The following is a 14,106-nucleotide window of genomic DNA, read 5'->3' on the forward strand; positions in this document are numbered from 1 at the left end:
CTGACGTTTCTCTCTTGCACCTTTTAGAATCTTTTCTTTATGTTTCACTGTGGTGAGTTTGATTACAACATGTCGTGGTGAGGATCTCTTTTGGTCATGTTTATTAGGGGTTCTATAAGCTTCCTGTACTAAGATGCCTCTGTCCTTCTCCAAACCTGGGAAATTTTCTGCTAGTATCTCACTGAAAATGCCTTCTAATGCTTTCTCCCTCTCCATGCCTTCAGGAACTCCTAGAACCCGGATGTTAGGTTTTTTAATAGTATCCTGTAGATTCCCGACAATATTTTTTAGATTTCTAATTTCTTCTTCTTTTCTTTGGTTTGCCTGTTTCCTTTCCTGTTCTCTGTCTTCTAAGTCTGATATTCTCTCTTCTGCTTCGCCCATTCTGTTTTTAAGGCTCTCTAATGTGTTTGTCATTTGATCTATTGAATTCTTCATTTCATTATGATTTCTTGTCACTATCACAGTTTCTTGTTCTACTAGTTGTTTCATTTCATTTTGATTCCTCCTTAATGTTTCATTTTCACGAGAGAGATTTTCTATCTTGTCCATGAAGGATTTCTGTAGTTCAAGAATTTGTTTTTGAGAACTTCTTAATGTTCTTATCAATTTTTTGAGATCTGCTTCTTGCATTTCTTTGATCTCATCATCTTCATAGTCTTGAATTGGGGTGTCTTTTTCATTTGGGAGCGTCATAGTGTCTTCCTTGTTCTTGTTAGCTTGGTTTTTGCGTTTGTTGTTTGGCATGTTGGAGATATTTGGTTTCTTCACTGTGTTGTTTTTTCTTGTTACACTATGGCTCTATATTAAGTGGACTGTCTGCTTTCGGTGGAGCCTTAGAGGCTTGAAATGAGTGTGGCCTGAGAGCTGTGTTTGGTTCCTCAGGGTTGAGGGTGTGTCAAAAAGGACACTCCCAGGTTAGGCGTGGTAAATCTCTCTTTCTTTCTTTCTTTCTTTCTTTCTTTTTTTTTTTTTTTGATTCAAAAGGGAAGTAATTCCGCACAGCTGAACGTAATTGGAGGTAGTTAGCAGGTGAATGATATACCCACAGGAGCCAGAGATCAGAAGCTCTTTCCCAAGAACCACACAGGGAATCTCTGCTGCCCTCAGTGTGGGCTCTAATTCTCCTGCAGTCTCCCACTGGGTTGCCAAGTTAGATCCTAATCTCCTGTTATTTCACCCCTCCCCCCAGAGTCAGGTTTTTCTGCTAGGCTCAGGGCCGGTGCAGACCTGAGGTCGCCCTGCTTATGACGTATGTCCAAAATGGCGACTGCTCTTTGTCTTGTTAGCCTTTGAGGGGTGAGCGGAGAGAGAGAAACTCGTGTCCGTATCGGTCACTTTTTTTTTTTCCTCTCTCTCTTCTAGTTAGCCTGGTGAACTTTTCCCCACGGAGTTTCAAGCCTCGTTCCCTCTAGTCTGCTCTTTCCGCTTGCCCGCTGGTGTCTCGGGCTGTTAAGGTTCGGCTCACCTCGCGTTCCAGCGCTGGTGTGTTGAGTCTGCCGCTGGTGTTCCGAACCTGGGCTCCCACGCTCTCCACGCAGGTCCACTGTGAATCACTAGTTCCAGAAGAGTTTCCTCTGCTGTTTCTTCCCCTACTCTTCCTTGACCCTGCAGTATCTCCACTGTTATTAACTTGTGTGTTTCCGAACTATCAATGTGCTCCCTTCCTATTCCGCCATCTTGCCGCTCTCTCAGTTTTTGGATTTACAAGAAGACTTGATCTTGCATCTGCAGTGCTTTCCTAACGTCTCAAGCCAACCTCTTGTGTAGGAGTGGAGCTTTGTGTATCCCCACTCTGGAATCCCCTCTTTGCAAAGAGACTGAAAAATTTTCATCATTTTACCTAATTTATATGTCATTTACTGAATACATGTATGTCTCTCAAGGATGATTTGATTTTCTACAGATCCTAGAGTGGCAAATATAAACTCAGGTTTTATGTTGTAGGGAACTGTGGCATGAAGGAACAGATAATTTTCTGAAGGATGATGTAGGACAAGAGATTCCATTCAGCACACAGGGCCTTCCAATTCTTCTTGCTATAATTAATTTTGTTGACAAGACATTCACAAGGAAGGTGACAGTGGATCCAAGGGAATTTTATTGCAATCATGGAAGACTGATAAATAACAGGTGGTGGGTGATAAATGTTGCTGTCAGAATCTTCCCAGGTATAGTTCCAGTGTGTTCAGTGTGGGGAATGGGGCCTATTGTGTTCTCCCTGCCCTGGGGTTTTGCTGGCATGACTCACCACATGGACCCACCACCCCTGCCCACTGCACATTCTTGGTCTGAGGCTTTGTCTCCCCGTCTTCTTCCACCAACCAACAATTTTGGTATTCATGTTTCAAAATATTTCTTTCCTGCTCATGTTCTCTGTGAATGACTTTCAATGACTGTTTTTCATAGTGAGTATAGACTGCTTTGAAAACTTAAAAACATGAGAAACTATTTTCAGTATTCTAAAGTCTCTGAATAAATAGTTATACTGACAGTGTAAAATGTATTTAGTGGAGGTATATTAATTTTCAGGAATCTCTAGCAGGTATTGTATTTCTTACCTTCATCCCTACTTTTCTGTTATTATGATTCTGCTTTTGTTTTTGTTACCATCTGGAAACCACAGTTCTTAAACACTTTGCCCCAGAGCAGCTTCTTCAGGAGTGTCAAGAGCTCTAGAAGCAGGTATCAGATGCAGTGCTTCCTTTTCCACAAGTTTATCTCCCTGTTTACGTCTCAACTGGACGCTCAGACACAGACGTCTTCTTGACAGAATGAACACCATTGATATGGATACTTCACCTGTTTTGGCTCCTACAGTTTAGTAGGAGGTTCAGAATTGAATTTAGTTTCCAGAAGTTCGCAGTCTCTCAAGACATCTGAGATAGTCCATCTTTGTATCACAGGCAGAATATACAGTCTGGCCAATGCTTCTCTTACGTAGAAATCAAGCTTGGCACCTGAAGCCTTTCAAGTTCACTTTCGTGTCTCCCATGTGAGCTTAAAGAATAGGAAATCAGAATTTAGAAGTCTTCCTGTGATACAGCCACATAATACAAATGGAATATGTTTTGTGCTAGTTCTTTGGTTTGGGTTTCTTTTTCTGTAAAATACGCAATTGCATTTCTGTGGCTGTAATTCTAAGGGAGACTTTTAAACAGACCTTTTTGTTCCCTACCAGACTTAGAGTAAGAGGAGGGATTAGTTTTGCAGGTCGTCTCCAACAATAGAGAGTACTTGCTGTAGGAGACATAGAGACCATGAAGAGGGAGGACTTCAGAGTCCTTAGTGAGAGGGAGAGGTTGGGAGGTGTCTGTATCTGCAGAAGATGAGGCTGGGACGCAACTCCATTCAGTTAATTCCAAAGTGAAGCTTCCACCACTACAGCTGCACACCCCATACTTTTTATATTTTTTTTTGTATTTATTTGAGAGGCAGAGACAAAAAGACACAGAAAGAGTCTCATCTGTTGACTTCATTCCCCAAATCCCCTTAACAGCTAGGGATGGACCAGACCCAAACCGGGAGCTAAGAACTCTATCTGGGTCTCCCACATGGGTAACAGGAACCCAACTACTTGAATTCAACTACCTGCTGCTTCCTGGGCTCTGTATCAGCCTGAAGCTGGAGTCAGGAACTGGAATCACGGAGAGAACCCCAATACTCCATTGTTGAACATTAGTGTCATAACCTCTAGGCTAAACACTGGCCCCAAACTCAATTCAACTGAGATTTTAAAAAATCTTGCAACTTGATATAATGCACACCCAAAAAAGTAGAAGGTGAATGAACACAGAGCTTTGTCTCAAGTTCACAGTTATAACAAAACTACGCAGAAGAAGCCAAAGCAGGTCTTAAGCAAGCCATCCCATGTACTCATCCAAGCACCACCTCATGACTTGTAGATCATTTCATTTGATCTTCCAGGCAGCCTTCAGAGAAGAGAAAGCCACAAACAGAAATAAGCAAACATTGGCACACCTGAGACTTGATCTTATCTACAGGATCAAGGAAGCTTTTCTGAAGCAGCTCTGTTTAAATTCCATTGAAACTGCTGCTGGAGTCATAGGCAGGAGTTAGAAAAAGGCAGGAAGAGCCTTGTTAGCAAGAGGAATAGCATGTACAAATGCCCTGCTGCAGGAAGGGGGGAAGGCAGGTTTGAAGATGTGAGAAGGTCAGAGAGCAAAAGCACAAGGAAACCAGACCAGTGGTGATGACTGACTTCTGGTGAGGCCATCTTAAACCAGGTCATGCCAGGCTGCGGAGGCCACGTTAAGATTTTGGATTTCATCCTAAATGGAATGAAAAGCCATTCAAGGCTGGCGCCGCGGCTCAATAGGCTAATCCTCCGCCTGCGGCGCCGGCACACCGGGTTCTAGTCCCGGACGGGGCGCCGGATTCTGTCCTGGTCGCTCCTCTTCCAGTCCAGCTCTCTGCTGTGGCCCGGGAGTGCAGTGGAGGATGGCCCAAGTGCTTGGGCCCTGCACCACATGGGAGACCAGGAGAAGCACCTGGCTCCTGGCTTCAGATCAGTGTGGTGTGCTGGCTGCAGCGCACTGGCTGCAGCGGCCATTGGAGGGTGAACCAATGGTAAAGGAAGACCTTTCTCTCCGTCTCTCTCTCTCTCACTGTCCACTCTGCTTGTCAAATAAATAAATAAATAAATAAAAGAAAAAGAAAAAAAGAAAAGCCATTCAAGACAGTTAAGAAGAGGAAACACAAACATAGAATGACCATGTAGTTTGACGTGCAAATCACAATTCCTTGGAGAGTGAAAAGGGACACATGATAATTAATCTGGGAAAACAGGTACAAATTGGGGCTGCCTGGGGCAAACTCTGATGAGGATAGTTCTTCTTGAAGTCCCCTGTGGGTCTGGTAATCTCCCCTCAGACGCAGTGCCAGATACAGACAGGCTGTCTCCATTGTTGCCTCTCTCTGACCAGGCTCCCTCAGTGGAACTGTCTTCTCATACCTGCTGGCATGCAGGTGGCATTTTGCTTCCACGTAGCCAATCATGCTCTTCCAACAAGAACCATAGAGGAACAGAACCTTTCTCTCCTGCATGAAGCTATGCCCAATGTCACTTTCCTGCAGCCGCTCAGACCTGCTGTGAAAGTTTAGTGAGAACAACATAGCTAAGAACTTGGCTGTGTTTAAGTTGTTTGGAGTGGGGTCCCTACCCCTCCCCAACTGGCAGAGGAAATGTGAGAGGCCGAGGCTTTTCTTGTAGTTTTTTGATATGTCCTAGACTATTGAGCAAGGCAAGACCATGATAAAAGAGCAACAATAAGGAAGCGATGAGGTTGTGAGTCCCCTTAGGAAAACGAGAAGGTATCAAGTTGAATTCTCATATTAAGAACTGGCTTTGCTTTGAATCCTGGATCTTGTCTCTTCCAATCATTAATGGGCAACCTTGGTTAGATTGCTCAGATTCCCTGCTATTTAGTTTCTCAGTGTACCAGACTACATAGTATTAGAACCTAACCTAGAGGCTTTGAGTGAAAAAGAAATGAAATAAGAATATAAAGTACTTAGGACACTCTCCTACTAGGAAGCTCACATAGGTGACTATTTGGGCTATTATTTTTTAACAAATGTGGTTTCAACAATGTGCCTGCTGGACCCTGGCTACATTAGGAATCAGAGACCTGGGTTTCAGTCCACAGAAGTTTCACTGCACTTGTCTTTATCTGTTTATTTTTCCTAAAGTCTACAGGTGAAATTCACTTCAGTTTCAATAACAGTGGGTCTCAGGGAAAGGCTGGGTCACTTGAGCCCAATCTGCTTAAAATTCTTCTGAGATAAGACATTCAGGGAGGAAATCCTCCTGTCAGTAGCACCATCTGTAAAGGGTAGCCTGAGGACTGACTTTGAAATCTGTGGTGTGCATTCTGCCCAGGGCTCAGCTAAGTTTATGATGAGGGCTAGCTAAACAGAATCAGCCAGCATAAGGCTAGAGTTGAAATTGTCATTATGGCACATTATTGATTTTTTATTTTTGTCCTTTTATTTGAGCAGTGTCTAGACACCTATGATAAGGGCTCACTAAATGTGTATTGAGTAAATACATTAATAGTGCATCATGAACTGTAAATATAACTAATGAGTAACTACTGCATAAGCTCCTGATCAACAGATTCCTGAGAACTGATTTGCATTCAAGGAACCCTTTACCTATTTCTGGTTTTACAAAAGGTCAATGGTAATGTAGTATACTGGGTATGTGTAGTTTACCAGGTGTCTATTATTTATAAAAGGGATCTCTACCCTCTCAGCCTTCTTCACCAAGATTATATTTCTGAGCATGGGAATGCAATTGTTAATGACCTAGTCACCTCACTGGCTTAACAGAACCAAACATTAGTTCTTATGTAGGTAAGGATAGTGTATTATCAGCAGACATATGCATTGATATATATATGGAACTGTGTAGTAATTTTTAGAGCAAAATATTGACATGCAGATGCAGATACTTCTATATTTCTAGGTTTTTTTTTTTAGCAATTTAGTTATTTAATTTCATCTACTTAAAAGGCAGAACAACACAGAGAGAGACAGATGGGGAGGAAGAGAGAGAGAGAGAGATGGAGAGAGAGAGAGAATTTTCCAACCATTATTTCACTCCCCAAATGGCCACAAGAGCCACAACTAGGCCAGGAGCAAGGAACTTCATCTGTGAATCCTATGTGGGTGGCAGGGAGCCAAATATTTGGGCCATCATTTACTACATCCCAGAATGCCTTAGCAAGAAGCTGAATCTCACACACATTGTAGCCAAGACTCAAACTACTCACTCTGATATGGGATATGGGAACCCAAGGTTGACCTAACCTGCTAGGCCAAATCTTCTGCCTCAAGGGGCTTATATTTTGAAGAGTCTGATCAAATTTTGGTTAAATTCTCAAAGTGCACAGAAGCTTCCCTTACTAAAAAAAATGCACATGTGAATTCTGTATTTTAGGTAAGCATTTTGCATTGGAAATTTAGTCTCTGGGAACATTAGTATAGCAAACATCACAGTAATTTTCCACTTTGGGGGTGCCACAATGATGCAGATTTCAGGATAGGAGCATGTAATATTTTTTATGCTGTTTCCCAGAAGATTTTCCCAGAGACTTGGAGACCTATGCCCCTTTTTGGGGCCAATGCATTTAATGCTACATGCTCTCAGCAAATTCTCTTCTGTATCAGTTGAGCATGTCATTAGAGACAACACAACATTCTGTACTCTGATGCTGTAAAAAGGATGACATCATCATTAAGATTTACAGGAATGTAGGATAGCACCATTCGTTGACTTGTGTAGATGGAGGACTACTAATTGTGATCTTCTTCTCACTGTAGCCAAATCATTAAATCAATCAGTTTCTATAACTCTGGCCAAATCACTGAATCATTCATTTACTTGAGTCTCCTTTAAACCAAAATGATGGGTTCTTGGGTCATTCTTTTTATAGATAAGATTCTCCTTGCTTTGAACTCTTCTTACAAAAACAAAACAAAACAAAACAAAAAAAAAAAACAAAAAACCAAACACACAATAAATAGTTCTCTTTCCCAAGCTCCAAAGTTCAATTAGGGCTACTAACAGCAATTTAAATAGCCTTTTAGGGGAAGCCTACCCTTCTATCATAACAAGAGCACTTCTAAAGTAAATTTTCCTTGGTTAACAGCTGTCAACTGTCAATGAGCTTCAGGTAATTAAATTTGAAGATGCTTTATGGCTTGGAAAAATAGATAAAGATCCTTGGACCAGAAAGGTTTTAAGTTAATGTGGTTATTGCTCCCACTGGTATTTTGATTAATGCAAGAAATTGATTATTTTCTAAAGAAGAGAACTTTCATTGTTGTTACTTGCAAACAAATTTCAGTTGATGCTCTTTTGCCAGCTGAGGTCATACGCTTGGTTTTATTTCAACATAGATTAGGAAAAGAAAAGAAAAAGAAAAGGAATATTTTGGACATAATACTTAAACCATGGTAGAAAGGGTGACACAGTGGGAGGTGGGGCTGTGAACACCCAAAAAAATGTGTCAGTTGGTATGCTCTTCTGCAACAGGAAAAGCAAACTGCAATTTAAGGTGCCTAAAAACTACAAGAATTTTTTTAAAATCTCATATAAGAGAAGTAATCCATTGATAGTGCAGTTTTGTGGTTAGTGAAAGTGATTTCTTAAAGGACCTAGTTTTTTTTTTCCCCCTATATTTTTCCTTACCACTTTTAGCCAGTAGCCATCTTGGTAGCTAGTGTTGCTACAAGTATAACATGCTCTTAATGTCCACAGGCAGAAAAAGAAAGAATCTCCTTTGTGTAGCAGTTTTTAAGACCCAGAAAACTTCTTTCAGTAGCCCTACTACTTTGAATTGTTTCAAATTTCATAGGTCAGGGGCTTGCCTACTGGTGCAGTGGGTTAAACCACCACTGCTTGGGACTGGGGCACTGCTTGGGCTCTCCACATAGGAGAGCCTGTCTCAGTCTCAGCTACTCTGCTTCCATCCAGTGAACTGCTTATAATGCTGGGAAGGCAGCAGCAAAGTCCCTGCCACTCACATGGGAGACCCCGATGGAACTGGTAGCTCCTGGCTTCAGCCTGGCCCAGCACTGACTGTTGGGGGTTTTAGGGAGAGTAAAGCAGCAGATGAAAAATCTCTATCTGTCCCTCCCTCCACACACACTACCTTTTCAATAAATAAATAAATCTTTGTGTAAAATTTCACGAGCCAGAACGGATCACATGGCCACACTGAAGCTACTCACTGGCTAGGGGAATGGGCTCACTCTGACACCAAGGGGCTCTGCACAGATGAAGGAAAGGAGAATCTCTATGAGGTAGACCAGCAGCCGTGTCTGTTCCTGAAAGGCACTGACACTGACCATCTCCTGCATGCCGGAGGGACGTCTTTTATGCTGTGAATCGTTATTACCAATGTACCAATGAGGAAATTGCAATGGGGAGAAAGGAAGCAGCTTTCCCAAAATAATATAATGGCTTTAGAAAGTGCATGGATTCATGGATTTCCTATTTTTTTTTCTGACATTTAAACAAACATCTTTTAATTCAATTTTCCAGAAACCTTTTGGACTATGCTTGTCATACTTAATAAGGGTTGGAGCTGAGTTTTACCTGGGCACGTCTGACTCCACACCTGGCCTCTTCCTACATAGCCTGTTTCCTCTACATCCTGCACTGCCTTGGGTTTGATCCCAGGCTCCCCTCTGCATCCACCAATGAACAATCTCTATTCTTGGCTTTACGTTTTCCATACACTCTTCTTCTGAGGCGGCATCTACTCTCAGATCTTGACAAAATCATCCATGACAAGAATGGGAAACCTCCCCCTGAAAATCTGATATTTCTCAAGGCAGATTAGGAATCTAATTGTGCATGCTTGTGAGGCATTTATTAACTCTGATTTCACCTATCAATAGCTAAGTAATCTAACAAAGATGTGTCCCTTATGCATGCACCCAGAGTAGTAAAGGAGTATTCACTTCACCTTTTCTTAGCTTGCACCTTGCAGGAAAATGCATACTCCCTTTACTCCAAGGCCAACCCCATATAAAATTATTCCATGGCCTTTGTTTTAAGTGTTTCTCTCACCAAATCTTCTTTTGCTTTTGGAGTATGGTAGATGTTTGTCAGTATTATGTCTTGATAACCACAACAATATCTCTTAGGTCACACACTCCAAAATGATCTTGCATATTCAGACAATTATTTTCCTTGAAAATGCTTCATCTTTTTATTGTACTCTCCTCAAATAATTTGAACAGAATCTGCTATAAAATGAACTAAGTTATGATTAAATATAAATTATATAATATATTCCTCCATTTTTTTCCTCCCTTTTGTAGGGAACTGTTCTTACTTTGCTAGATAAAGATTGCTCCAAGTGTTAATAATATGTAACCAGTGTCACTATAGCTCTGGCATTCTTGAAGAACTTTATATGTGTTACTGATTTAAACCTCCCAACAACTCAGTGATATAGGTACTATTATTATCTGTCCTTACCTATTAGCACACCAGAGTGCAGAGAGATAAAGGCACATGCCAAGTACATATAGGAATGAAATGGTAGAACCAGCATTCAGACCACAGCAATTGGGCCCCTGAGCCTGGAGCTCAGTCACATTTGGCTGCTTCACTCTATTTCATAGAAGACTTAATTATTCAGAGGTACTTGTTGAATATCTATTCTGCAACCTCAGCCATACCATATTCCTGATGTTTCATAGAAAATTTGCACAACCATCAATTACATCCTTTGGATGAAAAGCAAGCTTTATGCAACACCTGAGTAATAGAAATACTCAAGGATTTCTGTGTCTTCTTCAGCCTTCAGTGACACTTGCTTTGATCCTGTGTTCTCACCCTTGGATTGGTTTCCTGGGTTAGCCATAACATGTGGTCTAGGTGGGCTGCCTTTTTCCCTTTCCCATTTTCTGCTCTCATCATAGAAGAAGCTGCCCTGGACTCTGGGCCAGCAGCACTACGTCCTCTGTATCCCAGTGAGGCTCAGTAACTGAAGAACAGCACCCCAAGCCCTGTTTCCAAACATCTGTCACCTAGTCTTCTCCTGTTGTCAATGGTCTGCCTATCTATCTATCGATCTATCATCTATCATCTAGCTAGCTAGCTATGAAACAGAGAGGGAAAAAGAGACACAGAGAGAAAGGACTGCTCCCATCTGCTGATTCACTTTCCAAATACCAGGAGCCAAGAACAAATCCAGATCTCCCATGCGGGTAGGAGGGACTCAACCACTTGATCCATACCTGCTGCTTCTGAGGGTCACATTAGTGGGTAGCTGGACTCAGGAAGGGAGCCAGGCCTCAAACCCAGGCACTCTGATAGGGATGCAGACGTCTCAGTTAGTATCTTAACCTCTAGGCCAAATCCCCATGCCTACTCTCCATTTTGATATTTCCATAGGAACTTTGTCATTTAAATGATATTGCTTGGCCTGCTTTGTGGTATAGCTAGTTAAGCCACTGCCTCTGATGCAGGCATCCTATATTAGAGCACAACATTGGAGTCCTGGCTGCCCTACTTCGTATCTAGCTCCCTGCTAACGCATCTAAAAAAGCAGCACATGATGGCCCAAATATCTGGACCTCTACCTCATGTGATGAGACCCACAGAATTCCAGGTTTCTAGCTTAAGCATGGTCTAGCCCTGACTGTTGCAGCCATTTGGTGAGTGATCTAATGGATGAATGATCTCTTTCTCTTTGTCACTCCGCTGTTCAAGTGAATACAGAAATGTTAAATATAAATGATATTGCCTGCTGAGTGAAGTATAATGGAGAAAAATAAATTTATTTTCAAGTTTCAAATATAGATAACTATATTAGACTAGAAAGAAAATGTTGAGGAAGTAAGGCAATGATTTAAAGTAGGAAATCATCCCAAACAAATGACTGCAATGAGGTAAAGAATTTAATATTTAACAGCATCATTTGTTGTTTTTTTTTTTTGTCCAGTCTGCTCATGGTGTGGGTGTATACATACATATGTGTGTGTGTATATATATATATATATATATATATATATATATATATTTGGTTTATCCATGTCAACTACTTTCAAGCTAATGATATCCAGTAATAAAACTGAGTTGAGTTTATTGCGAATTTGAACAATTTTGTTATTATATCATGTTATCATAAGCTTTAGCATTGCAATTATTGGTTTATTGGTGTTTTACTTCAGTGTAAAGACAATAAGCAAAAATAATCATAAAAGTAACTCCATTTTAAAATTAATTTATTATTGTAGGTTAAAAATGGACTTTCTTGATAAATATTCCTATAAGACTTCTCATTAAAATAACAGAATTATAGAACCACAATACTCTGTGTTCATGTGTGCTGTTCATTATTTCAGAGCTTCGAGAAACCAAGACTTCTGAGTACTTCAGCCTATCCCACCACCCACTAGACTACAGGATATTATTAATGGATGAAGATCAAGACCGGATATATGTGGGCAGCAAAGATCACATTCTTTCCTTGAATATTAACAACATAAGTCAAGAACCTTTGAGTGTAAGTTCATCCTTTTCTCTTTTTTTAAAGATTTATTTTATTTATTTGAAAGAGTTACAGAGAGAGGTAGAGACAGAGAGAGAGGTCTTCCATCTGCTGGTTTACTCCCCAGGTGGCTGCAACGGCCCGAGCTGCGCCGATCCGAAGCCAGGAGCCAGGAACTTCTTCCAGGTTTCCCATGTGGATTCAGGGGGCCCAAGAACTTGGGCCATCTTCTACTGCTTTCCCAGGCCATAGCAGAGAGTTGAATTGGAAGAGGAACAGCCAAGACTAGAACTGGTGCCCATATGGGATGCCGGTGCATCAGGCCAGGGCTTTCACCTGCTGCGCCACAGTGCCGGCCCCAAGTTCATCTTTTTCAGGAGGGCAATGTTACCTGCTAGGTGCCTTTTCCTTTAAAAAAGTTTTTTTTAAGATTTAATTGTTTGAAAGTTGTTTTGTTTTGTTTTAAGATTTATTTGTTTGAAAGTCAGAGTTACAGAGAGGAGAGACAGGGATCATCCATCCACTGGTTCATGCCCCAGATGGCTGCCATGGCCAGGACTAAGCCAGGTTGAAGCCAGCAGCCAGGATCTTCTTTCAGATCTCCCAGGTGGATAGCAGGGACCCAAGTACTTGGGCTGTCTTCCACTGCTTTTTTCAGGCCGTTGTCAGGGAGCTAGAATAGAAATGGAGCAGTTAGGACTCGAACTGATGCTCATATAGGATGTTGGCATTGGAGGCGGAGGCATTACTTGCTTTGCCACAACATGAGCCTCTTTCTTTAAAAATGTAAGCAAATGAAAAACTGAGTATTTCATTGGAACAGTAATGAATATTGACTGCATATTAATGTAAAGTAGGAGGTAAATACTTAACTTCATGGACTGAAAATGTTTTAAGTTCAGTTCCTTCTGTTTCATAGTTTTCAGCAACTCAAAACCCAGAGCAAAATATGAAAATTCTTCCTGTGTATATATTTATAGAAAGGGAATGAGAAGAGCATGGAGCATAGCATGAAGAAAAATAGCCAGATTAGAGAAGATCTATCTGGTCATTGGTGTGTAATACATGAAGTCTTGGAAGCCACACGATTATTAAATGCATGGTTATTTGAACACGTGTGGCCTATCAGGCTGTCTCTTTTCTTTGCACATCAGAAAGTGAAACTGAGTTTCACTGGGGTTAAGAAATAAAAGTAGATTAACTATAAAATTATTGCATTGAACAGACTGGTGCATTTACTATGTTAATATGGGCAACCTACTGACAGCTCAAAAAAAAAAAAAAAAAAAAAGGAAAAAAAAAAAAAGTAGTCATCAATGCCAGACCTGATCGAAGGCTGTAATGATTTAGAATGTGAGCAGTGTGTTTCAGAGAGGGAATCTCTTGGATTTCCTTCAAGTTGTTTTAGCTGTTGAAGTGCCTAGGGGCCCATTTTAATTAATCTACAAACCCAACTGTGTGTTTTACCAGAAATAATATTAAACTGAGACAGCCAAGTAAATGTAAATTCATTGTGAAAGAAGCAGCTGGGAAAAGTGAACTCTAATTTAAAAGGAGTAAAATACACATTATATTTTACACACTTATATTAATAATGACTTTATCTATTTTAACTAATTAATTTGTTTGAGAGATAAAGAGAGACAGACAGAGACCTCTGATCTACTGTTTACTCCCAATGCCTGCATCTGCCAGGGCTGGGCTGGGTTGAAGCTGGAAGCTGGAACTCAAATCAGGCCTTCTACATGGAGCTATCACCACCACCTCCTAGGGTCCACATTAGCAGGAAGCTGGAGTGAGGAGATGGAGCTGGGACTGGAACCCAGGCACTCTGATGTGGAAAGTGAGCATCCTAACCAGCAGTTTGACAACTGGCTAAACTCTCATGCATGCTCATAACCTTATTTTAATATAAAATTAATTAGCAATTAGTCATGGGTTACTGAAATACTTTTGTTAAAAGGAAAGCAGATGAAGAAATAAGATATAGTTGTAAGTAAATGATAGAATATTGAGTTCATAAAATGAAAGAAGAATTTTGAAATGTGACTATAGAAGTACCTTAATG

The 14,106-nt window shown here is 40.9% G+C and overlaps 1 protein-coding gene across 1 annotated transcript in view; it reads left to right on the forward strand.

Moving 5' to 3' along the window:
* SEMA3C (semaphorin 3C) overlaps nucleotides 1-14,106 on the forward strand; it is a 188,495-nt gene that overhangs the window by 83,387 nt on the left and 91,002 nt on the right. Inside the window, exon 3 of the mRNA XM_062210107.1 lies at nucleotides 11,893-12,053. Within this exon, the coding sequence (XP_062066091.1) occupies nucleotides 11,893-12,053 (161 nt within the window). The remainder of the gene's footprint in view (nucleotides 1-11,892; nucleotides 12,054-14,106) is intronic.

Source organism: Lepus europaeus, chromosome 1 (genome assembly GCF_033115175.1).
Source record: "Lepus europaeus isolate LE1 chromosome 1, mLepTim1.pri, whole genome shotgun sequence".
Classification (NCBI taxonomy): domain Eukaryota; kingdom Metazoa; phylum Chordata; class Mammalia; order Lagomorpha; family Leporidae; genus Lepus; species Lepus europaeus.